Source organism: Canis lupus, chromosome X (genome assembly GCF_011100685.1).
Source record: "Canis lupus familiaris isolate Mischka breed German Shepherd chromosome X, alternate assembly UU_Cfam_GSD_1.0, whole genome shotgun sequence".
Classification (NCBI taxonomy): domain Eukaryota; kingdom Metazoa; phylum Chordata; class Mammalia; order Carnivora; family Canidae; genus Canis; species Canis lupus.
The window spans coordinates 58,493,046-58,517,961 of record NC_049260.1 but is presented as its reverse complement, the minus strand read 5'-3'; the positions used below and the strand labels follow the sequence as shown (position 1 = coordinate 58,517,961).

General features: G+C 36.0%; 1 protein-coding gene across 6 annotated transcripts in view; it reads left to right on the top strand.

Moving 5' to 3' along the window:
- The window catches only part of ABCB7 (ATP binding cassette subfamily B member 7), a 164,542-nt gene that overhangs the window by 95,436 nt on the left and 44,190 nt on the right, over positions 1-24,916 (top strand). For all 6 annotated transcript variants that reach the window (XM_038587746.1, XM_038587744.1, XM_038587745.1 and 3 more), the window contains 4 exons: positions 22,582-22,714; positions 23,596-23,864; positions 24,490-24,578; positions 24,671-24,758. In XM_038587746.1, the coding sequence (XP_038443674.1) occupies positions 22,582-22,714; positions 23,596-23,864; positions 24,490-24,578; positions 24,671-24,758 (579 nt within the window). The remainder of the gene's footprint in view (positions 1-22,581; positions 22,715-23,595; positions 23,865-24,489; positions 24,579-24,670; positions 24,759-24,916) is intronic.

The following is a 24,916-nucleotide window of genomic DNA, read 5'->3' as shown; positions in this document are numbered from 1 at the left end:
AGGGTAATAAACAGGAAAGGAGTGATTGGAGAGTAAAACTAGAATAATTCAGTCTGACCATTTATTGTCTTTTGTTCTTTCTCATCTATGGGTTCTGTTGAGTACTCCCCCAATGAACGGGACCCCTGCCCTTGGAGAAGACTAAATTTAGATACTAAACAACAGACCAAGAATCCATACTTTATTCTGTTTGTTTAAACTGAACAGAGAGGATAATATTACAAATCTAATTTTGGTAGCTAATGTTGAAATTCTTTTAACTCCTATTTCTAGCACACTACTGGTTGCTGAATCATCTTTTACCTACAAATTACATAAGGATAAAAGTTATTCTGAGCTCTTATGCAAGGCCAAATTACCAAATTGGCCTTTATTAGCTGAATGAAAGTACTTTGCTAACAAGTTTAAGGTAGATTGTTTTCTGGACTGACTTATGAATTGAAGAGAACAGGTTAGAACATGACTAATTAGGTTAGTCAGAGGGAGGTGTGTTAAATAATGACATTTGTATTAGATTTTATTTTTAGAATGTATTTCAGTTTTTCAAAATATAGATTTCTTGGTGACAGTGTAGCTTGGTGACAGGTCAATGTCAGGATATAAAAACTAGGTCAAGGTAAGTTTCTTAAGGACTGAAATATTTTTAGAAGACTAATATTTGAATCTTCTCTCAATAAATAGTGAGAAACCTGAGCACCCAGTTAATGGATAGTGCTGTACTAACCTTATATAAACTAATTATAAGTAAACAAATAAATATAGAAAAATCAGTCCTCAAAAAGTATGTTTGCTTCCTTTTGAGTCAGGAAAAGAAATAAATTTCCCTGATGTTATAATGATTACACGCTTGTACTTTTAGAACATAGAGAAAAACAGTTAACTTTTTCACTAGATAGGAACTAGAGTATAGAATAACCTTAGGAATATGTAGTAGTAGCATTTAACCATTCCTAATGTCATTTTTCTAGCTTCTCTACTGTCCTCAGTTTAAAAGTGATTACTCTCCCAATCTTTAAAACCTGGTCATTGTTTAATTTTGGTAGTATTGCGGATATGATTTATACTTGATATGCAAAGATGGATTGTTATCCCTTTAATTCCTTGGCTTCCTATTTTTTTTTAAACCTGATTACATGCTTTGACATATAACCACTTTGGACTATTCTATTCCCCTTTATGTTCTGATCTTCCCTACCTCTTCCACATATTTGTGGGAATCTTAGGGCCAGGTTCAGGAATCTTCTCAGCTATAAATGAATGCCACGCAGCCATCTGAGCATCATGTGGTGGTTTCATAGTAAGGCCAGAGCACCCATGGAGGAGAAGAAGGACAGAAAGAGAAATGTCAAGTCTGAAGAAGAAAAATAGAAGAGGATTTCATGCTTAACCTATGGGGCCACAGCATACCATCTGCTTACTGATTTGTCTATTCATACTCTTTTCATTCTGAAGGTCTTAAGGCTATCATTGTCTCTAGCAAAGATTTTTAAGATAAATTATTATGTAAAGATGCCTTGCATCCCAGAGAAGGCCAAGAAGTATTGATTGGTATTTCTTCAGAGTTGCAGAAATTCTATTTTTAATACATTGGAGTCCCATATAAGATCTATTTTAGGGGTTCTGCTGCCAAGAGAGACCGAGATAGAGACAGGCAGAGAGATAGAACACTTATTTGCCTTCATTCCTTAAATACCTACAGATCATATGCAGTGCCCTTTTTTTTTTTTTTTTTACCATCCACACATATATCCTAGGAGTATCATATTATCATTAATCTGGGAATTTTGAGATCCAAGGATTTTTTTTTTAATTTTTTTAAAATAATTTATTTATGATAGTCACACACACACACACACACAGAGAGAGAGAGAGAGAGGCAGAGACACAGGCAGAGGGAGAAGCAGGCTCCATCCACCGGGAGCCCGATGTGGGATTCGATCCCGGGTCTCCAGGATCGCGCCCTGGGCCAAAGGCAGGCGCCAAACTGCTGCGCCACCCAGGGATCCCAAGGATTTTTTTTAATTTAACCCATTAGTATATCATGTACAGCTGTGCCAGAATTTAAGGAAAATATAAAACACATTTACTACAATCCTCTGTTTTCATAAAATAAGTGTTTATTTTAATGTTATAAAAAATTTTACTCATATTCTCTAACCAGCACCATCTTTGGAACCACTTAGTTGACAGAGAACTTGGGAGCACAGAACATTAAAGTATCATGTATAAAAGATATATCAAGAATGTTAGAAATGAAAATGAGCTTTATTTAAAATTATAAAATAATTTTTAAGGGAGAGGATATTTTATCAAAATTTAATTAATATCCTTTTTTTTCAAGAATGCATCTATTATATCAAAGTAAGGAATAATATATGTCTCAGTCTGTTTACCTGCTATAAAAAATACCATAATCTAGGTGGTTCATAGATGGCTCTTTTCATTGTAACTTACATGATATAAGAGGTAGGAAGGGTCTTTGGGGACTTTTTTTATAAGGACACTAATCTCATAAAGCCCTGATCACCTCTTAAAGGCCCCACTTTTAATATCATCACCCTAGGGGGTTAGGATTCAATATGTGAATTTGGCTGGGAGACCCATTCAAATCATAGCAGTATGTATTAAACAACATTTGTTGAGTGACTATTAGGTACAAGATACTGTGCTAGGCAGCTAGGAATACAAAAATGAATAAAATGTGGGCCTTGCCCTCCCTCCCTCCTGGAGTTGTAGTGTAGTGAAGGAGAAAAATACACAAATAATGATAAAATATATATAACATAATAAAAATATCCAAAGGGAGTCACAAATGAAGATATATGGGAATTCCAGCAATTAGGCATTTATGGAAAACTTCATGGAAGAGCTAGAGTTTACCGGTAACTAGTGTCTTGACATTTGTAACTTCAAAAGATTCATGCACTTTTTGCTTAACTTCGATTCTTTAAAAATTTTCTGAAAAATACTTTTTAAAATGAAGCAATGCTACCTAAAACCTTTAAATAGGAGGCATGATTTATATCCTGGAATATTTTTTTAATTAAAAGACTATATTTTATAGAAGTTTTAGGCTTATCGAAAAATTGAGCAGTAAATGCAGAGAATTCCTGCATATCCCCTCCAAACCCCACTCAATTTCTTCTATTACTAACATCTTGCATTAATGTGGTACAGTTGTTACAATCAATGAACCAATTATTTAAAAATATAGTATTCTTATTAGCTAACTTCATAGTTTACATTAGGATTCACACTTTGTGTTATGTACTTATATGGGTTTGGGGAAGTGCATAGTGTCCTGTGTTCACCATTAAAGTATCACAGAAGAGTTTGCCCTAAAAATCCAGTGTGTTCCACTTACTCATCTCCATCCTCCCAAATCCCTGGCAACCATTGATCATTTTACTATCTCTTGTTTTGCCTTTTTCCATATCACATAGTTGGAATCATACAGTGTGTAGCTCTACAGACTGGCTTCTTTCACGTAATTATATACATTTCAGAGTCATTTATGTCTTTCTTATGACTTGATAGTTCATTTCTTTTTATTGCTGAAAAATATTCCATTGTATGGATATACCATATAGTGTGTTTATCCATTCACCATTTGAAAGACATTTTTCATTGCTTCCAGATTTTGGTAAAAAGTAAAGCTGCAATAAACATTTGTGTGCAAGATTTCATGTGACATAAGTTTTCAACTCCTTTGGGTAATTACTAAGAAATGCAATTACTAGATTATATGTTAAGACTATGTTTAGTATGTGAGAAACTGCCAAACTGTCTTCCAAGGTGGCTGTCCCATTCTGTATTCCCACCAGCAGTGAAAGACTTTCTCTTGCTCCACATCCTTGTCAGTATTTGGTGTTATCAGTGTTCTGGATTTTAGTCTTTTTAGTAGATGTATAATGCTATCTCATTTTTTTCTAATTTGATATTGCCTAATGACATGATATTGTGCATGTTTTCATATGCTTACTGATCATCTGTATATCTTCCTTGGTGAGATATTGTTAAGTCTTTTGCCCATTTTTAAATTGGATTGTTCATTTTCTTATTGCTGAGTTTTAAGAGTTTTTTTTGTATATTTTGGATACAAGTCCTTTATCATATTTTTTGCAAATATTTTCATTCAGTATGTGGCTTATATATTACTTCTTTTAACAGTGTCTTTCAGAGAACAAAAATTTTAAATTTTAATGTAGTCCAACTTAACAGTGTTTCATGGATTGCGCCTTTAGTGTTACATCTAATGTCATTACCAAACCAAAAGTCACCTAGATTTTATGTTATCTTCCTCAAGTTTTATAGCTTTGTGCTTTACATTTAGGAATACAATCCATTTGGAGTTAATTTTTGTGAAAAGTCAGTGTCTGGATTTTATTCTTTTTATTTGCACATTCAGATATTCTAGCACAATTTTTTGAAAAGAATATTTTACCCCCAGTGGATTGCCTCTACTCCTTTGTCAAACATCAGTTGAATATATTTATGTATATTTGTCTGTTCCTGGACTCTCTATTCTATTCTGTTGATCTATTTATCTGTTCTTCTGCCAGTGCCACACTGTCTTGATTATTGTAGCTTTATGGTAAGTCTTGAATTCAAGTAGTGTCAGCCCTCTGACATTGTTTGTTTTTTTTTTTTTTTTCCAATGTCGTGTTGGATATTCTGGGTCTTTTATTTTTCTCTATAAAGTATAGAATCATTTTGTCCATATCTACCGAATTACTTGCTGGGATTTTGATTGGGACTGCATTGAATATATCAAGTTTAGGAACAGCTGACATCTTGATAATATGGAGTCATTCTATGCATGAACTGTTGTGCCCAAGATTGCGAATCCGAGAAACCACCAAGGAGCCTACACCAATGCAAACACACGAGGGCTTATTTACAAGCTCGAGCTTGGGTCCAAATATACCCTACACAGCAGAGCAGGGACTTGGACCCCAAGGTGGGTTTCAGCTGAGTTTTATGGGCTGGTCTAGGGGACCTCCAGAAGGGGTGGAGGAATTTCTCAAGTTCTGTTTACATTCTGATATGGGGCTTTCAAGGGCATTGAGCTCTGTTCTCATTCTAATATGGGGCTTCCTGCCACTGGCTTGGGCTCTGTTCTCATTCTAATATAGGGCTTTCTAGGGCTTTAAGCTGTAAGCTGTTTATTTTTCCTGTAACTGAAGTAATGTAAATTTCAGCTCTTATTCACAGGGGCCTGGGATGGCTGTACTTGTGCTAATGCTGAACTTAAAGTGGAATAGCCTTAATTTTTCTCGGCCTCCACATGCACATGAAATCCATTCATTTCTTTTTTGATTTCCTTCATCAGAGTATTGTAGTTTTCCTTATACAGATTTTGAACATGTTTTGTTACATTTATAGCTAATTATATCATTTTGGGTACTAATTTAAGTGATTTTTTATTTCAAATCATGTATTATTCATTGGAGATATATAGGAAAGCAATTTAGTTTTGTATATTAACCATATATCCTGCAACCTTGCTAGAGTTGCTTATTAGTTTCAGGAGGGTTTTTTGTTGTTGTTTTTGTCAATTCTTTTGGATTTTCTACATAGATAATCATATCATCTGCAAAAATGGTTTTATTTCCTCTTTCCTAATATGTATGCCTTTTACTTCCTTTTCTTATTACATTAGCTAGGACTTCCAGTACCATGTTGAACAAGAGTGATAAGAGAGGGCATCTTTGCTTTGTTCCCAAACTTAAGGGTAAAGCATCTAGTTTCTCATCATTAAGTATGTTGTTAGTGATAGGGTTTTTTGTAGGTGTCCTTAATCAAACTGAAGAAGTTTCTTTCTATTCCCAGTTTGCTGAAAGTTTTTCTCATGAATAGGTGTTGGATTTTGTCCAATGCTTTTCTTTTTGCCTTGATTGATATCATATGATATTTTTTCCTTTTAGGATTTTGATGTAATGAATTACATTAATTGATTTTCCAGTATTGAACAAGATATGAATTTCACTTGGTCATGTTGTATAATTATTTTTACACATTATTGAATTTGATTTGCTAATATTTTGGTGAGAATAATTTTTTTAATCTATGATCACAAGAGATAGTGGTCTAGTTTTCCTTTCTTGTAATGTCTGCCTGGTTTGGGTGTTAAGGTGGTGCTGGTTTCCTAGAATGAGTTCAGAAATTTTCCCTCTATCTCTGTTTTTTGGAAGAGATGGTATTTACAAATAGTCTAAGTATGTTGTCTACTTTGCTTTTCTACTTGTTTTGCCCTGCTAATCATATCTCTTTTTAGTACTCTTGTCCTTATGTTCTTTCTCTCCTTCTGATCCTTTTGAGACTGGAGAGGCAAACAAACAAAATTCTCTTTTACCCTCATATATGTGGGTCCCTCTTGGCAGCACTAGTTACAGAGTTCTTAATTATCAGAAGCTGCAGTAAAAGATATTAATTATTGAGGAATTTAGGTATAAAAAAGGTCTGGAAGAAATGGGTTCCTCAGATGACATAGATCATGACCAAGAAGGAAAAAGTTACTTTAAAACCTAGAATTTGAGTCCAGTAAATTTGGCATCATAAATATACAGCATAATTTTGGCTTTCCTTTATGGTGATTGTACTTCTTTATTAAGTCCATTCTTTAAAGTCCCTATTTGTGTGTTTCCAAGTTAAAATTAAACAAATACAATTTCTCTGAAAATTCAAGAATTTAGAAAATTATTTATTGATTTAAACTTTTTATCTACAAAATAAAACAAATTATAAGTCCCTTTTTTAATTTTAAATTTTTGTTTTTTAAATTTTCTTTAAATTCAGTTAACATGCAATATATTACTGGTTTCAGAGGTAGAGGTAGCTGATTTATTGGTTTTATTTTTTTAAAGATTTTTATTTATTTATTCATGAGAGAGAGAGAGAGAGAGAGAGAGAGAGAGAGGCAGGCTCCATACAGGGAGCCCGATGTGGGACTCGATCCCAGGTCTCCAGGATTACACCCCGGGTCAAAGGCAGGTACTAAGCCGCTGAGCCACCCAGGGATCCCCTTTTATTTTTTGTATATTCTTTTATTGGAGTTCAGTTTTCCAACATCTAGTATAATACCCAGTGCTCATCCCATCAAGTGCCAGCCTCAGTGCCTGTCACCCAGTCAACCCATCTCCCCACCAACCTCCCCTTCCACTATCCCCTTGTTCATTTCCCAGAGTTAGGAGTCTCTCATGTTCTGTCACCCTCACTAATATTTCTCACTCATTTTCTCTCCTTTCCCCTATAATCCATTTCACTATTTTTTATATTCCCCGTATGAATGAAACCATATAATGTTTGTCCTTCTCCAATTGACTTATTTAACTCAGCATAATACCCTTCAGTTCCATCCACATTGAAGCATGTGGTGGGTATTCGTCGTTTCTAATGGCTGAGTAATATTCCATTGAATACCTATACCACATCTTTATCCATTCATCTGTCGATGGACACCGAGACTCCTTCCACAGTTTGGCTATTGTGGACATTGCTGCTATAAACATTGGGGTGTAGGTGTCTCGGCCTTTCACTGCATCTATATCTTTGGGTAAATCCCTAGCAGTGCAACTGTTGGGTCTTGGGTAGCTCTATTTGTAACTCTTTGAGGAACCTCCACACAGTTTCCCAGAGTGGCTGTACCATTTCACATTCCCACCAACAGTGCAAGAGGGTTCCCCTTTCTCCACATTCTCTCCAACATTTGTTATTTCCTGTCTTGTTAATTTTCACCATTCTCACTGATGTGAGGTGGTATCTCATTGCGGATTTCGTATGTATTTCCCTGATGGCAAGTGATAGGGAGCATTTTCTCATGTGCTTGTGGGCCATGTCTATGTCTTCTTTGGTGAAATTTCTGTTCATGTCTGTTGCCCATTTCATGATTGGATTGTTTGTTTCTTTGCTGTGGAGTTTAATAAGTTCTTTATAGATCTTGGATACTAGCCCTTTATCTGATAGGTCATTTGCACATATCTTCTCCCATTCTGTAGGTTGTCTTTTAGTTGTGCTGACTGTTGCTTTTGCTGTGCAGAAGCCCTTTACCTTGATTAGGTGCCAATCCAATTCATTTTTGCTTTAGTTTCTCATAGATATATCTTGCACAAAGTTGCCATGGCGAAGTTCAAAGAGGTTGTTGTTGCCTGTGTTCTCTTGGATTTTGATGGATTCTTGTCTCACATGTAGATCTTTCATCCATTTTGAGTTTTTCTTTGTGTATGGTATAAGAGAATGGTCTAGTTTCATTCTTCTGCGCGTGGCTGTCCAATTTTCCCAGCAACGTTTTTTGAAGAGGCTGTCCTTTTTCCAATGGATAGTCTTTCCTGCTTTTTCGAATATTAGTTGACCATAGAGTTGAGGGCCCATTTCTGGGTTTTTTATTCTGTTCCATTGATCTATGTGTCTGTTTTTATGCCAGTACCACACTGTCTTGATGACCACAGTTTGTAGTACAAGTTGAAATCTGGCCTTGTGATGCCCCCGGGCATTGGTTTTCTTTTTCAATAGTCCCCTGGCTATTTGGGGTCTTTTCTGATTCCACACAAATCTTAAGATGATTTGTTCCAACTCCCTGAAGAAAGTCTATGTTATTTTGAGAGGGATTGTATTGAACATGTAAGTTGCCCTGGGTAGCATAGACATTTTCACAATATTAATTCTGCCAATCCATGAGCATGGAATATTTTTCCAACTCTTTGTGTCTTCCTCAATTTCTTTCAGAAGTGTTATATAGTTTTTAGGATATAGACACTTTACCTCTTTGGTTAGGTTTATTCCTAGGTATCTTATGCTTTTGGGTGCCATTGTAAATGGGATTGACTCCTTAATTTCTCTTTCTTCAATGTTATTGTTAGTGTATAGGAATGGGACTGATTTCTGGGCATTGGTTTTGTATCTTGCCATGTTGATGAATTGCTGTATGAGTTCTAGCAATCTTGGGGTGGAGATCTTTGGATTTTCTATGTACAGCATTATGTCATCTGGGAAGAGGGCGTGTTTGACTTCTTCTTTGGCAATTTGAATGCTTTTTATTTCTTTTTGTTGCCTGATTGCTGAGGCTAGGACTTCTAGTACTATGTTGAATAGCAGTGGTGAGAGTGGACATCCCTCTTGTGTTCCAGATCTTAGGAGAAAGGTTCTCAGTTTTTCCCCATTGAGAATGATATGTGTTATTGCCTTTTCATATATGGCTTTTAAGATGTTGACGAATGTTCCCTCTATCCCTACACTCTGAAGAGTTTTGATCAGGAATGGATGCTGTATTTTGTCAAATGCTTTCTTTGCATCTATTGAGAGGATCATATGGTTCTTTTTTATCTTGTTGATGTGATCTATCTTGCTGATTGTTTTACGAGTGTTGAACCACCCTTGCATCCTGGGGATAAATCCCACTTGGTCCTGGTGATAATCTTCTTAATGTATTGTTGGTTCCTATTGGCTAGTGTCTTGTTGAGATTTTTTTGCATCTGTGTTCATCAGGGATATTGGTCTATAATTCTCCTTTTTGGTGAGGTCTTTGTGTGGTTTTGGAATTAAGGTGATGCTCGCCTCAAAAAACAAGTTGGGGGACAGCCTCTGTGGCTCAGCGGTTTAGCTCCGCCTTCAGCCCGGGCGTGATCCTGGAGAGCTGGGATCGAGTCCCCTGTCGGGCTCCCTGCATGGAGCCTGCTTTTCCCTCTGCCTGTGTCTCTGCCTGTCTCTCTCTCTCTGTCTGTCTCTCTGTCTCTGTCTCTCATGAATAAATAAATAATTAAAAAAAATAAAACAAGTTGGGAAGTATTCTGTCCCTTTCTATCTTTTGGAACAGCTTTATAAAAATAGGTAGTATTTCCTCTTTAAATGTTTGATAGAATTCCCCTGAGAAGCCATCTGGCCCTGGACTTTTGTGTCTTGGGAGGTTTTTGATGACTGCTTCAATTTCCTCCCTGGTTATTGGCATATTCAGGTTTACTATTTCTTTCTGTTCCAGTTTTGGTAGTTTGTGGGTTTTCCAGAAATGCATCTTTTTCTTCTAAATTGCCTAATTCATTGGTGTATAGCTCCTCATAAGACGTTTTTTAAATCGTTTGTATTTCCTTGGTTTTGGTTGTGACCTCTCCTCTTTAATTCATGATTTTATTATTTTGAGTCTTTTTTCTTTTTAATAAGTTTGGCTAATGGTTTATCTTATTAATTCTTTCAAAGAACCAACTCCTGGTTTTGTTATCTGTTCCACAGTTCTTCTGGTTTCCATTTCCTTGAGTTCTGCTTGAATCTGTATTATCTCCCTTCTGCTTGTTCTAGGTTTTATTGCTGTTCTTTCTCCAATTCCTGTAGGTGCGAGGTTAGCTTGTTTATTTGAGTTTTCTATAATTTTTTGAGAGATGCTTTATTGCAATGTATTTCCCTCTTAGGACTGCTTTTGCTATGTTCCAAAGATTTTGAATGGTTGTATCTTGTTTTTCATTAGTTTCCATGAATCTTTTTAATTGTTTCCTCGTGGTCTCTTAGTTGTTTTTCTCTTTTTTCTTCAGCTTCCTCCCTTACCATCAACTTGTCTTCTGTGTCAATCTTTCTTCCACCTCATTAACTCTAGGAGTTAGGACCTCCAGTTTGGATTGCATCTCATTTAATTGATTTTTAATTTCGGCCTCATTAGATCTAAATTCTGCAGTCATGAAGTCTCTAGAATCCTTTATGCTTTTTCCCGAGCCACCAGTACCTTTATAAATGTACTTCTGAATTGGCTTTCTGACATCAAATTGTAATCCATATTCCGTACCTTTTGTCAGAGAGTACTGTTTCTGATTCTTTCTTTTGTGGTGAGTTCTTCCTTCTGGTCATTTTGGTCGGTGCAGAGTGTCTGTATGAGCGGGCTGAGTCCAGAATACCAACCATGACTTAAGTAAATTTCACCCTAGGTCATTCTGACAATGCCAGAGACCAGGAAATGGAAAAAAAAGATGGGAACAAAATAAAACAAAAGGACCACTAATGTGAAAAGCAAAATTTTTTTCTCAAGATTTTATTTATTTATTTAGTCATGAGAGACACAGAGAGAGAGAGAGAGGCAGAGGGAGAAGCAGGCTCCACACAGGGAGCCTGATGTGGGACCCAATCCAAGGACCCGAGATCACGCCCTGGGCCAAACGTACCCAGGCACCCCTGAAAAACAAATTTTAGAACAAAGTAGTAAAAAAATAAAAGGCAAAGAATCCCAAAGTAAATGAAAAAAAAAGAAAAAGAGAAAAAAGCAAAAGTAAAGAGGAAAAAAGAAGGAAACAAAAGGGGGAACTGGGAGTTGGTGGTGGTGAAGAATTTGTAGTGGAGGGAGAATGTTGTCTATCTCAGGGGTCTTAGAGGGTGATCCTCTCGGTTCTGAGTGTATTAAATTCTGTATGTTAGAAGATGCTCAGTCCCAAATGTATATAAACCAGCAATATTTATAGAAAGTCCCAACACTGACCACCAAAACATGTAGAAGATAAAAGAAGGGGGGAGAATGGGAATGAAGAGAGAATATCATCTCACAGAATCAACCAACAGGGTATACCACGTGGTTCCGGGTGCATGCTGGTTATATTTTAAAAGGTATTAACTTCCAACATTGTGATCAAAATGAGGCAGAAAAAATTAAAAACACAAAACAAAAAAAACATATCTCGTATATCTATCAAAATTAAATTATGTTGAAGGGAGTCTAGAAGTGGAAACCATATGTAAGACCTATAATTGTAGAAATATGAAAGTCAAAAAGGAGGAAACTTAAAAATTAAAAGATGGTAAAATATTATAGTAAAGGTGGGAAAAAATATTGGAAATTTTTTTTCCAATAATTTTTTCCTCTAATTCTATATACTATAAATCCCTCCACTTTCCCTGGAGCTTTCCAGTGCTACTTGGTCAAGAACTTGCTTTTACCCTATCCTTCCAGCTGGCCTTCTTGGGGAGGGGTCTTTTGTGCTGTTTCTCAGGTGTCAGTGCCTGGGCAGAGATGACCCCTCTGCTGGGTGCAGGGCTCCATGGGAGCTGTTTTTCCTGTCAGGCCTCTGTTCCCTGGCACCCGCCTCTCTCTTGGTGAAACAAGGGGGGAAAACAACAATTGAGGTGGCCAGATTTCTAGCTCTGGAGTCAGCTTCCCACTAGTAACTAATGCAGTCTCCCAGTCCACACTGGCCTAGATCCTCCTGGGGCTGGCACAGGTGCGCTGATCAGCATAGCTTGTGGGGCGCCCAGCAGCTGGAGAGTTCTCAGTTTCCTGTGCCCAACCTGCTCCCACCTGTCCCGGGGGAGTGCAGGATCTTGGGCTATGTCTGCTCAGCGCCCTGGGATCCGGGGCCCTGTGCTGCTGGAATTGCACTCCTGGGGCATCCAGCTCCCGAATGCAGCAGGGCACAAACACTTCAGTCCAGAGCTGCCTGTCTGACTGACAGGCTTCTCCCAGATGGCTCGCCGGGTGCACTAGGCTCCAGCCCTTTGAGACTGGCTCACAGTCTATGGTGCACTCCCCCACCTCTGCGCACTTCCTCTATTAGTGATTCTGGGAAGCTGGAGGCTTCACTGTCCCTACTGTGATTCTGCCCGAGTTCCCTGCTAAGCACTTATCCGCCTGGGAAGAATCCGGTGTGAATTTTTAAAGTTCCTGCTTTGCCTGGCTTTATAGCCTGACTCCTCTTGGTGCCCCTCCCCCACTTGATTCTTTTTTATTTTATTTTTTTCCACCTTCCTACCTTGCTAGAAGCAAAAACCCTTGTCTCTATAACATTCCGGCAGTTCTCTCTTTAAATCTGAGGTCGAACGCATAGGTGTTCAGGATGATTTGAAAGTTATCTAGGTAAGTTGGTGGGACCAGGTGAGTTGAGAACCCCTAGTTTTCCACCATCTTTGCAAATCTCCCAATTCATCAGTTTTATATAACACTCAGAGCTCGTTACACCATATGCCATCCTTAATGTTCTTCACCCAGTTACCCTGTCCCCCCAGCCTGCTCCCCTCCAGAGACCCTGTTTCCTATGATTAAGAGTCTCTTATGGTTTGTCTCCCTCTCTGATTTTGTCTTATTTTATTTTTTCTTCTTCTATAATTGTTTTGTTTCTTAAATTCTACATATGAGTCAAATCATATGAGAATTGTGTTTCTCTGATAAACTTATTTCACTTAGCATAATATCCTCTAGTTCTGTCCACGTCGTTGCAAAGGGTCCTTTTATTTCTCCTGAACTTAAATTAATGGTAAATAAATGGGCACATTGCAATTAGAGATTGAGCATAACTTTTGTCACATGATTATAATTCAGTAAAAACAGTTTCTCAATTTTTAGAAAACAACAGAGGGATTAAACTCCATATTGAGTCAATTTTGATTGAAATAAATTAGCATCTAGCCTTATTTTTAGAACTCACAAGCCTCTAGGGAGCCAGGTCAAAAGACACTGGCTTTATTTTTTAAATTTTACCTTTAATATACACTGCAGTAAAGTGCACTCCTTTATGGTTTTTAACACATGGATATATTCATGTAACTACTGCCACAGTCAGAGGATATAGAAAAGTGCTACCACCCCAAAAATCTTTGTGTAACCCCTTTGTGAATATATCCTCTTCAGACTCCTAAGTACTGGATACTGTTGATTTGTCCTGTATCATTATAGTTTTGTCATTTTGAGTATACCATATAAATACAATCATATGCCTTTGTCTTTCATCCAAATCATTGAGTATATCAATAGTTCATTTTTCTTTTTATTGCTGAGGTGTAGTTCATGGTATGGGTGTACTATACTTTGTTTATATATCCACTGGTGAACATTTACTTTCTTTCCACCTTTTGGCAATTATAACTAGAGGGACTATAAACATTTAGATATGGTCTTTTGTGTGAACCTGGGTTTTCATTTCTCTGGGACAAAAATCTAGGAGTGGAATTTTTGGGTCATGGTTGCTGTATGTTTAACTCTATAAGAAACTACCAAACTATTTTCCAGAATGGCTATTTTTAACTTCCTGCCAGCAGCGTATGAGAGTTCCAGTTGCTTCACTTCTTTCCCCACAAATGATATTGTCAGGCATTTAGTGGTGTCTTGTGGTTTCAATATATATTTTCCTAATGGCTGATGGTGTTGAATATGCATGTGCTTACTTGCCAGCCATATATCTGCTTTGGTAAAGTGTCTGTTCAAGTGTTTTGTCTGTTTGTATTTAGACTATTTTTATTCTTTAGTGAGTTATTTATAAATTCTGGATATGAGACTTTCCTCAGGTATAATTTGCAAATATTTTCTCCCATCTGTAGCTTTTAAAACAATGTCCTTAATAGTGTTTTATATAGAACAAGAGTTTTAAATTTTGATAGGTTCCAGTTTATCATTTTTTTTCATTTATGGATTGTGTTTAGTTCTTGTGTCTAAGAATTGTTCAACTCAAGGTCATTACAACTTTCATCTGAGTTTTCTCCTAAAAGTTATATGTTTACCTTTTACATTTATGTTTATGTTCCATTTTGAGTTAATTCTTGTATCCAGTTTAGTTGAAAGTTCATTGTTTTGTCCAATTGTTCCTACATGGAGGCTATCCTCTGCCAGTTGAATTTCCTTTGTATCCTATTGCTGCTATAAAAACTTGACACTTGAGGGCCTAAAACAACACATATGTATTATTTTATAAGGTTGGAAGTCCCAAATTAGGTTTCCTGGGTCAGAATAAAAGCATTTGTCAAGCCTATATTCCCTCTAGAGGCTCGTTGGGGAGAATCTATTTCCTTGCCTTTTCTATCTGCATTCCTTGACTTATGGCCCCTTCCTCCATCTTAAAGCCAGCAGCATCTTCAATCTCTGACTCTGACTCTTTTGGTCTGTGTAGTCCTATCTTTTCTCTTGACTTTGACCTGCCCCTGCCTCCTTCTTATAAGGACCCTTTTTTACTATACTTGGACCCCCCAGGTAATTCAGGATACTCTCCCCAGCTCATATTCTTTAATCACATGCAAAGTTTGTGTTGCTATGTAAGATATCATCTTCATAGGTTCTGGAGATAATTACATTAGTACATGGAGATTTTAGGGAGCCATTATTCTCCCTACCATAGTGTGTGTGTGTGTGTGTGTGTGTGTGTGTGTGTGTGTGCGCTTATCCATTGATCTATACATACGTGTCTCTCCATTCATCAGTACCACATTGATTTTATCATTGTAGCTTTAAAGTAAGACATAAAGATAGGTGGTGTGATTCTTCCAGTGTTTTTCCTTTAAAAAATTTTTTTGGCTATTCTAGTTTCTTCCTCTGCCCATATAATTTTAAAATAATCTTGTCTATAGCTACAAAGAAACCATACGGGATTTTTATTTTTTGTTTTTTAAAAGGTTTTATTTATTTATTCATGAGAGGCGCAGGCAGAGACACAGGCAGAGGGAGAAGCAGGCTCCATGTAGGGAGCCTGACATGGGACTTGATCCCAGGTCTCCAGGATCAGGCCCTGGGCTGAAGGTGGTACTAAACCACTGAGCCACCTAGGCTGCCCCCATACAGGATTTTTAAATGGATTTTTATTAAATCCCTAGACCAATGAGGGAAAATTGACATCCCTACTATACTGAGTGTTCCAGTCAGTGCACATAGAATATTTCTCCATTTACATAGATCTTCTTTGATTTATTTCATCTGCATTCATAGCTTTCAGCATACAGACACTGAACATGTACAATTAGACTACTGGTTTCCAGTCAGGGGTGATTTTGCCTTTTAGGGGACATTTGGCACTATCTGGAGACTTTTTTGATGGTCACAGTTTGGGATGAGGGTGCATGTAGTAGGTAGACTTTAGGGATACTGGTAAACATCCTAAAGAGCACAGATTATCTCTTCCCTTAAGAAAGAATGATCTAACCCAGAATGTCTATAGTGCTGAAGGTTGAGAAATCCTGCATTAGGTTTATACTTAAGAATTTATTTGAGGGGGGAGGGGTATTGTAATTTTTAAAAATATTGGTTTCCAGTTATTCATTGCCAGTATATTGATACATTAATAATTATTTATGTTGGTCATTATAATTTATTGATAATTTTATTGATAATTATTGATATATTTGGAGTTTGGTCTACTATTATTTGTTATGCCAGTTTCCTTTCTTTTGTTACTCTCTTACACCTTTGCTGCCATCTTTTGTGTTACTTAAACATGTTTTTCTATCCCATTTTATCTATTGTGCCTTTCAGTGTATTTATTCATACAATTTTTTTGTAGTTGCTCTAGGAATTAGAATATTGATACTAAACTTTTCATAGCTTACTTAAAATGAATATTTTACCATGTAAAGTGGAATATAAAAACCTTACTACCTTTTAAGTCCCTTTACTCTCTCCCTTTATGTTTACCGATTATCTTATGTATTACATCTGTATACATTGAAAACCCCATTAGTCAATTATTTAACTTTTGCTTTTGTCCGTCAAACATATTTTAAAGAACTTAAGAGAATAGGCTACTATATTTGCACAGATATTTACTATTTCTGTTGCTTTTCCTTCATTCCCGATGTTCCAAGTTTCCTTCTGCTTCCATTTCCCATGTGTATGAAGAGTCCTTTAGCAGTTCTTTTAGAGGAGGTCTGCTAGTGATTTATTTTTCCTGAGAACATCTTGATACTCCTTTCATTCTTGAAGGCTAATTTTGCTGATTACCGGATTCTAAGTTGACAGTTCTTTTATCGCTTGAAAAATATGCCACTTCCTGCTGGCCTCCTTGGAAATCTGGTTTCTTCAAATTGTTTTTCCCCTTACATATATTGTATGTAGTCTTTCTTTCTAGCTGCTCTTAAAGGTTTTAAATTTGTCTTTAGCTTTTGGAATTTTAATGATAATGTGTCTTGGTGTGAGTTTCTTTGGTTTTCCCTATTCAGGGGGTTGCTCAGCCTCTTGAATCTGTGAGTTTATGTCTTTTGCCATATTTGGGGAATTTTTAGTCATTATTTCTTTGAATACTTTTTTCAGCCTCACACTTTCTCTCCTAATCTTCTGAGACTATAAAGAGGAGTGATAGATCTTTTTTATAGTCCCATAGACCCTAGAGTCTTGTACCCTCTCCCTCCCTTTTCAGTGTTTTCTCTCTCTTGTTCATATGCAATAAATTTTCTTGTTCTGTTTTCAAGTTGACTGATTCTTTCCTTTGTTCTCTCTATTCTGCCATGAAACCCATACATTCAGATTTTTTTTAATTAGTCATTATATTTTTTGTTTCCAGATTTTTCATTTGGTTCTTCTTTATGTCCTGTATTTTTCTGCTGAGACATTCTATTTTTTGTTGTTTGAAGCATGTTCATAAATGCTCCTTGAAGCACTTTCATGATGGCTATTCTGAAATCCTCATCAGGTAGTTCTAACATTTGTGTCTATTGATTGTATTCTTTTATTTCCAGTTGATATCTTAGTAGTCCTTGGTATAATGAGTGATTTTTTTTACTTTATTGAAACCTGGATATTTTGGATATTCTATGAGACTGGCTTTTTAAAAAGTCTATTACTTAGCAGGCCTCCTGTGATACTGCTCCAATAGGGATGGGTTGCTGCCTCATTACTTCAGGTGGGATTGAAAGTCCAGGTTCTCATGTTGGCCTCCATTGACTCTGAAAGGAAAGGACTCCTGATGGCTACTAGGGTGGGGTAGGAGTTTAGGCTCTTCAGCAGGATGAAAAGCAAAGCTACACACTAGGAGAAAATGTTTGCAAACTACATACCCAACAAAGGCCTCTATATCTAGAAAAAATATCTAGAACTCTTAATAGCAAAAAAACAAAAACAAAAACCATCCCAAAACAGTCCAGTTATAAAATTTACAAAAGATGTAAACAGATATTTTATCAAAGAGAATATAAGGGTGGAAAATCAGACTACAAAAAGATGTTCAACATCATTTCTGTTAGGGAAACACAAAACCATAAGATAATACTATATGCTTATTAAAATAGTTTCAAAATAAAGGGGTGCCTAGGTGGTTCAGTTGGTTGAATGTCTGACTCTTGGTCTCAGGGTCATGCATTTAGGCCCCACATTGGGCGCCAGCGTGGAGCTTACTTAAAAAAAAGTTTCAAAATAAAAAATAGTGATGATATAAAATGTTGGTGAGGATGTGGAGGAATTGGATCACTCGTACTTTACCGGTGGTGGGAATGTAAAATGGTACAGCCACTCAGAAAGAGTATGGCAGTTTCCTAAAAAAGTTCAGTATAGACTCACCATATGATTTACCAATTACTCTTGGGCATTTATCCCAGAGAATTGAAAACTTATGAACACTTGTATGAAAATTTCCACAGCATCTTTTTATTTGTATTCCAAAACTACAAACAACCAAAATGTCCTTCAGGGATGAATGGTTGAATAAACTTGGTACATCTATGGAATAGTACTTAACTATAAAAATAAGCTAATGAGGGGTACCTGGGTAGTGCAGTTGGTGTTAAGCATTAGACTCTTGGTTTCAGCTCAGGTTATGATATCAGGGTCGTGAGATTGAGCCCCATGTTGGGCTCCATACTCAGTGCAGAGTCTGCTTAAGACTCTCTCTCCCTCTTCCTCTGTCCCTCCCCTCCACACATGTGCATGCTTTCCCTCTCTTTCTCATAAATAAATAAATAAATAAATAAATAAATAAATAAATAAATAAATCTTTTAAAAAATGAGCTATTGATACATTCATCATCCTTGATGAACCTCAGGGGCATCGTGCAGAGTGGAATAAAAAGGGTCAATCTCAAAAGATTACAAACTATATGATTCTATATATATAATATTCTCAAAATGACTGAACTATAGAGATTAGTGGTTGCCACAGGACAGAGATTGATATTGTGGGGCCAGGTGGGATGGGAGTGAATATAAAGAAGTAGCACAAGAGATTTCTTTTGTTGTGATGGAATAGTTCTGTATCTCGATTGTGGTGATGGTTACATGGATCTGAAGATGGGGTAAGATAGCATTAGGACCATGTAGGCAACATATATAAACCATACATACATGAATATACATTTAAAAATGGTAAAAAACTGAATGGGTTCTGTAATCTAGTTAATAGTAATGTGCCAATATACATTTTTGGTCTTGATATTGAACTATAGCTATGTAAGATGTCATCATTAGGAGATACTGAGTGAAAGGTTATAAGTCTCTTTGTACTACTTTTGCAATTTCTGGATCTACAATTATTTCAAAAGAAAACGTTTTTAAAAAATTCATATTCCTCTGAGGTGGTTTAAGTGTAGTTATCATGAAAGCAGAATATTATGGAAAACCAATATTTGCCACCCCCCACGCTCAAAATACCACAAGGCCAGTGCAGCCAACACACATGTACTAATAAAAACATCTATGCATAATATACTCCTTTCTATTTCATTTATGTTTTTTTATTTCTTTCCTTTAAAAATTATTTATTTGGGGAAACTGGAAGTAATCACCAATTATTATTAGTGGTAGTATATGTTCTTAGCACTGTGCTAACTGCCTTTTTTTCTGTCAGTAAAAATACAAGACAGATAATATTCACATTCTTTACACATTTACAACTATGCTCCCAAATTTGACCAAACATAAACACATTTTCAAGAAAGTAAAATTACACAACTTTTCTTGGTGATAATTTAGTTTCAGTCACTACTCACTCTGGCTGTGGCAAAGATATAATAGGCTGTAAGTTAAAAGAATTGCATGCTAGCTGTACCTATCACTTTTTCTCTCACTCAGGAAATTGTATTAGAAGACAAGTGAGGGGAAAAAAAAGAAGGCAAGTGAGGATGTGGTCTTATTTTACAGAAACCCAGGAATCTGCTCAAATTTATTTAAATTACTTGTGCCATACTTTATATCTGCTTTCAACAGCAGGTTTGAAGGCATCTATTTTAGGGTGCAAATGAAGAATAATAATATGGCCCCTTGCTTTATGAGCTGCTAATATGGCTATGGTATACTAGAAAAAATTATGAATTTCAAATCAGTCTTAGATTTTAATCCTAGCTCTGCTGCTTACCAGACAAGTCATTAAACCTCATGGAACCTGAGTTTACTCAATTATAGGGTTATCCATTTAATAGAATTGTTATTTCATTCAGCTCTCTCCTTTGCAAAAGGTACCTAGCACCATACATGAGTCCGGTAGCTGTTCACGAAATGTTTGTTTTGCCATGAAAGGTTTGTGAACTGAGGTTGAGAAGCCAGTATATCCATGCACATTACACCTAGAAAGCAAATAAATATATAGTAAAAAGACAAATAATAAGATATAAACTATAAAAAAAAGAGGAGTTGGAAAATGGAAAGTGCCAAATGGGCTTCAGTTTTCATAATAGGAATGGTATTCAGAGTGGGTTTTAGAAAATGGAGAAATAGAAAGGTAAATCAGGCAGGCAGGGCATTTCAAGGAGAAACAAGAGCTTGAGGTTATATGATTATATGAAAATCAGAATTGTGAAATTTATCATACTTGAAACCTGCTTTTCTTTTAGATTATATTTTAAAAGTTAGAAAAAATTTTGAGCAGTTTATCCCATACTGTTATATTCTTAGAAGTATTCCAACATCTGCTGTGTATTTTAATGATATTGTTGAACCTGCTTAGTTGTTAGGACACTTGTATACTTTACTTTGAAATCTTGATTCGGAAGATTTACCTAGCTCCTATCAGTTTTCAGCTGAACTTAGGCTTGTTGACAATATTTTTTATGTTTAACAAGGATGAATGATATAATAATGAGACTTTAATAAGAGCTGGAATTTCATTGTTTTTGTTAAGCCTTATAGAATTGCTTTCAGGGCGCCTGGGTTGCTAAGTTGGTTAAGCCGCTGCCTTCGGCTCAGGTCATGATCTCAGGATCCCAGGATCAAGCCTCGCTTTGGGAGTCCATGCTCTGCTTTCCCCTCCCAACCCCCCCCCCCCCCCACACACACACACACGCTGCTCTTGCTTGTGTGCTCTCTCTCTCTCTCGGAAATAAATATAAATATCTTTTTAAAAATTGCTTTCATATGTTATTAATGTATATGAAATTAAATCTTTTTTTTTAAAGATTTTGGTTATTTATTCGTGAGAGACACACAGAGAGAGGCAGAGACATAGGAAGAGAGAGAAGCAGGCTCCCTGCAAGGAGCCGGATTCAGGACTCAATTCCCGACCCCAGGATCAAGCCCTGAGCCGAAGGCAGATGCTCAACCGCTGAGCCATTTGGCGTCCCTGAAATTAATTTCTTCAAAGCTTTGGCAGTCTAATCAGTTTTCTGTTCTTAAATGATAGTTGGTGTTTTTGATACTGTAACCTTGCAGAAAATATGACATATGAGTGAATGAATATTTGCCTTGAATACATGAAAGCAGTATACCCATAATTTTCATACTTTTTGGTATATTCTCACGGAGAAATAGGTTGGTTTTTGAAAGCTTAGTTTGGTATTTAGAGGGTTTTGTTTAGTGTTGGAGCAAAGGAATCTTTTTATTTTTATTTTTTTTATTTTTATTTTTTAAATTTTTATTTATTTATGATAGTCACAGAGAGAGAGAGAGAGAGAGAGAGAGAGAGGCAGAGACATAGGCAGAGGGAGAAGCAGGCTCCATGCACCGGGAGCCCGACGTGGGATTTGATCCCGGGTCTCCAGGATCGCGCCCTGGGCCAAAGGCCCGCGCCAAACCGCTGTGCCACCCAGGGATCCCAGGAATCTTTTTAAATTTATGTTATTGAATTATAGTTGACATATAATGTCAGTATTAGTTACAGGCATATAACAAAGTGATCCAACAATTCTGCACATTACTCAGTGCTTACCACAATAAATGTAGTCACCATATAACATTACTACAATGTTATTGACTATATTTCTTATGCTGTACGTTTCATCTCCACAACTTTTTTTATTTTATAACTGGAAGTTTGTACCTCTTAATCCCCTTCACCTGTTTTACTCATTTCTTCACCACTTCTCTGACCAAAGGAAGATTTTTGTGGGACAAATAGATCTACCAGTGTTACGTTGTTGTTTTTTTCCCATTGGTGACTCAGCCACAGATACTTGGAATTAATCCACTTTTGAGATACTTTTTTGCTAAATAATTTTAGTTTTACCATTATTTTGGTGGACAAATAATTTTATATATTTGATTGAATACCAACTATATACAAAGCATAGTAGCACTCAACAAGAGTAGGACAAAAAAAGGAATATGATATAGACCATTAAAGATCTAGTAAGAAAGAAAAAATATATATATACATAAATAACAATAAGGCAGTTTGCCTTAAGGTGCCATAAGCTCTGTAGGATTTCAGATAATGGAGAGAGCATTTTGAGTGGATAATCGGGGATTATTTCATGGAGGCATGAGCATTTGACTAATGCGTGTAGCTTGTAAATGAATATTAACATGGCAGTCAGTGTGAGGTAGGAATCCTGAAATGACAGCTCTCCAAAGCCGAAGATTTTATCTTTATAAACTGGGAAAATCATTTCAGTACTAGTAAATGATTAATATCTAAACATTACCATAAATACTAATTTAAGGTAAATATTTGTACTTTTAGAAAATATTTTGTATATGATGGATAATTACTGCTTTTATATTTTTAGGCCATGAATATTGTGGTTCCCTTCATGTTTAAATATGCTGTAGACAGCCTCAACCAGATGTCAGGAAACATGCTGAACCTAAGTGATGCACCAAATACAGTTGCAACCATGGCAACGGCAGTTCTGATTGGCTGTATGTGTGATTCTTTTATCTGTCTACAGGTGTTGACTTTCTTCAAGAAGGTTTCATCATATTTGAGATGACCTTTTCATCACAAACACAACGTAGCATTTTCAGTGTCTATCATTTTATGTGAGAGTTTTGATATGTAATATTTAAAGATTTTTATGATCTACTTTTTAAAAATTCTGTAATAGCCTCATTTTTCAAGTTCTAGAAAAACTAATATGAAATAAGACATTAAATTCATAATAATATAACTTTTAATAGTCTCTTTATAAGATAACCTTTTCAGTAATTCTAGTTTTTTCTTGCTGTTGTTGTTAATTATTTAATAAATAGCTAAATAATGATATATGTACATTAATGCCTTATTAAATTATATTCAATAGCCATGACACAAATATACCATTTATAAAGAACAGCACATGTTGCTTTGTTCCCTCATGCATTAGAAAGGACACTTTATTGAGACTCAGGAGACTTGAATAGGAGTATTCTTTAGTCAAGGCCCTTGATTTTTCAGGATCTTGATTTTTATCATTTGTTATTTTGGGGAGTTAAAGGAGATTTAAAAAAAAAAACTACAGACATATGGTACATTTGTCCACAGTAAGGCCATATGGGCTACTATTTACTAAAAATATTTAGTTGGAAAAAAATCTTTCAACATCTGGAATTTATAGAGGAAAATAACACTGAAAAGGATCCATAGTGGTGGAAAGATTGGTACTCATTAGGCTAGATTCTTTCTAGGTTTATTTTAATGTAAGTTTTTTGTGATGTATTCATTTAATGTATATACACTTTCTTACTATATACTTATCATTTTACCCTCCTATGATTCTAATGTTTTTACAACCCATTTTTTTTTCTTTCGAATGTATTGCTAGATGGTGTATCAAGAGCTGGAGCTGCCTTTTTTAATGAAGTTCGAAATGCAGTATTTGGCAAGGTAGCACAAAATTCAATCCGAAGAATAGCCAGAAATGTCTTTCTCCATCTTCACAACCTGGATCTGGCTTTCCACCTGAGTAGACAGACAGGAGCTTTATCAAAGGCTATTGACAGAGGGACAAGGGGTATCAGTTTTGTCCTGAGTGCTTTAGTATTTAATCTTCTTCCCATCATGTTTGAGGTGACTCTTGTCAGTGGTATTTTGGTAAGTAATACATTTTTCATAACAGGCTTTTATCTTACATTCTCATGAGTAGTTATTTAGTACTTGAAGCTCTTGTGCTATTGAATGCTCATGGTTTGAAAGCAAAATTCTGTGGTATCAGAAGGGTTATTCAGTTCACTTAATTATTTTGCCATAAACTTCAAGAGACTGTCCAAAATCTTGTTATTGTAAAGAGTTGGTTGGTTCTATGTATAGATCAGTCATTTAACTAGTGCTTGTAATTTTTTTGTTAGTAGAGATATTTGTATATGACTTTGGACTGGTATGCTCAGATTATCTAGATTTTTATTTACCATTTATTACAATTTCATACTTTGTAATTAAAAGTGTATATATACTCTTTATCTCTCTTAAGGCTTATTGCATTATTTTTGTCACATTAAACAGTAGTATCAATGTGGCAAATGTAGTTTGGCTTTCTTCCCTTGCTACCTAATGTAGCTTTTCTAAGGTATTTGATTACTCACATAATTATTTATTTATTTATACAACTTCCCATCAACATATTTTTATTAAAATCTTTTGACTGATACTTGCTGTTGTATATTGTAAACTGTTTCGCAAGAACAATGACTTTATCATTTCTGCATTTTGCCTTCTCCAGTATTATAGATGTGGTGCCCAGTTTGCTTTGGTAACCCTTGGGACACTTGGTGCATACACAGCATTCACAGTTGCTGTTACACGGTGGAGGTAAAGTATTTCCCAGGAGCCAGTCAAGGTTCAGAAATTAGTTATGCTTTCATAGCAAAAATTTCATGTCTATGCGAATCTTTGTCTTACAGAACTAGATTTAGAATAGAAATGAACAAAGCGGATAATGATGCAGGTAACGCTGCCATAGACTCACTGCTGAATTATGAAACTGTGAAGGTAATATGTTTAATTATGCTTTCCTCTGCCTTTCACATCACACAAAGATTTGTTCTGCCATTTAATTGAATAAGTGCTGTTAAGTTAGAGCTTCAGATTAGGATAGGACCTTTAGGTGTGATAGATTAATTGTGCTTTATTATTTTTCTTTATTTGGA